This window comes from Acanthisitta chloris, unplaced genomic scaffold, assembly GCF_000695815.1.
Source record: "Acanthisitta chloris isolate BGI_N310 unplaced genomic scaffold, ASM69581v1 scaffold14830, whole genome shotgun sequence".
NCBI lineage: Eukaryota > Metazoa > Chordata > Aves > Passeriformes > Acanthisittidae > Acanthisitta > Acanthisitta chloris.
Genome location: NW_008650009.1, coordinates 1 through 564, shown reverse-complemented (window position 1 = coordinate 564; position 564 = coordinate 1). Strand labels below are relative to the sequence as shown.

At 58.9% G+C, this 564-nt stretch overlaps 1 protein-coding gene across 1 annotated transcript in view; it reads right to left on the bottom strand.

Annotated features, from left to right (window-relative positions):
* The window catches only part of FOXRED1 (FAD-dependent oxidoreductase domain containing 1), a gene marked incomplete at both ends in the record, with an annotated part of 3064 nt that extends 2540 nt beyond the window's left edge, over positions 1–524 (bottom strand). Inside the window, 3 exons of the mRNA XM_009082551.1 lie at positions 44–138; positions 227–345; positions 420–524. Coding sequence (XP_009080799.1) covers positions 44–138; positions 227–345; positions 420–524 — 319 coding nt within the window. The remainder of the gene's footprint in view (positions 1–43; positions 139–226; positions 346–419) is intronic.
* Between the last annotated feature and the right edge of the window lie 40 nt (positions 525–564).

The following is a 564-nucleotide window of genomic DNA, read 5'->3' as shown; positions in this document are numbered from 1 at the left end:
GCAGGCGGCTCTTCACACCCCCTCCCGACCCATGTCCACATACCATAGGCTGCCAAGGCCACATCCTCTGTGTTTATCCAGGGGAATTTCTCCTTCAGCTGTGTTGGGGACAGCAGGGTCACCTGTGCCCCTTCCTGCCTGGGGACAGCCAGCATGTGGAGGGGGGGTCAGGATGACCCCTGCCCCCCAAATCCCTTTTCTGGGTGGATCCTGTGTGTGCCCCCACCTCTGGAGCTGGACGGTGTCCTCCAGCCTAGCACTGCCCTCTGGGGAGGCCAGGAAGAGGTATCCTGAGGGCTGGAACTGGATGTCGATGGGAGGTTCGTTCAGCACCCCGAGGTGCTCCTGTAAGGGCAGGGAAACACCAATGAGTGTAGCTGGACCCCCTCAAATCCTCCCCCACCAATGACCCCACACACATTGATGTTGCGGAGAAAGCTGGCGGAGAATCTTGACATCTGAATGTTTTCTGGGAGGGAAAACTGCTGCCGGATCCCCCCGACTGACAGCACCGTGGAGGCTCTGGAATACTGAAGGAGAGGGGAGAGGAACCCTCTGAAATAA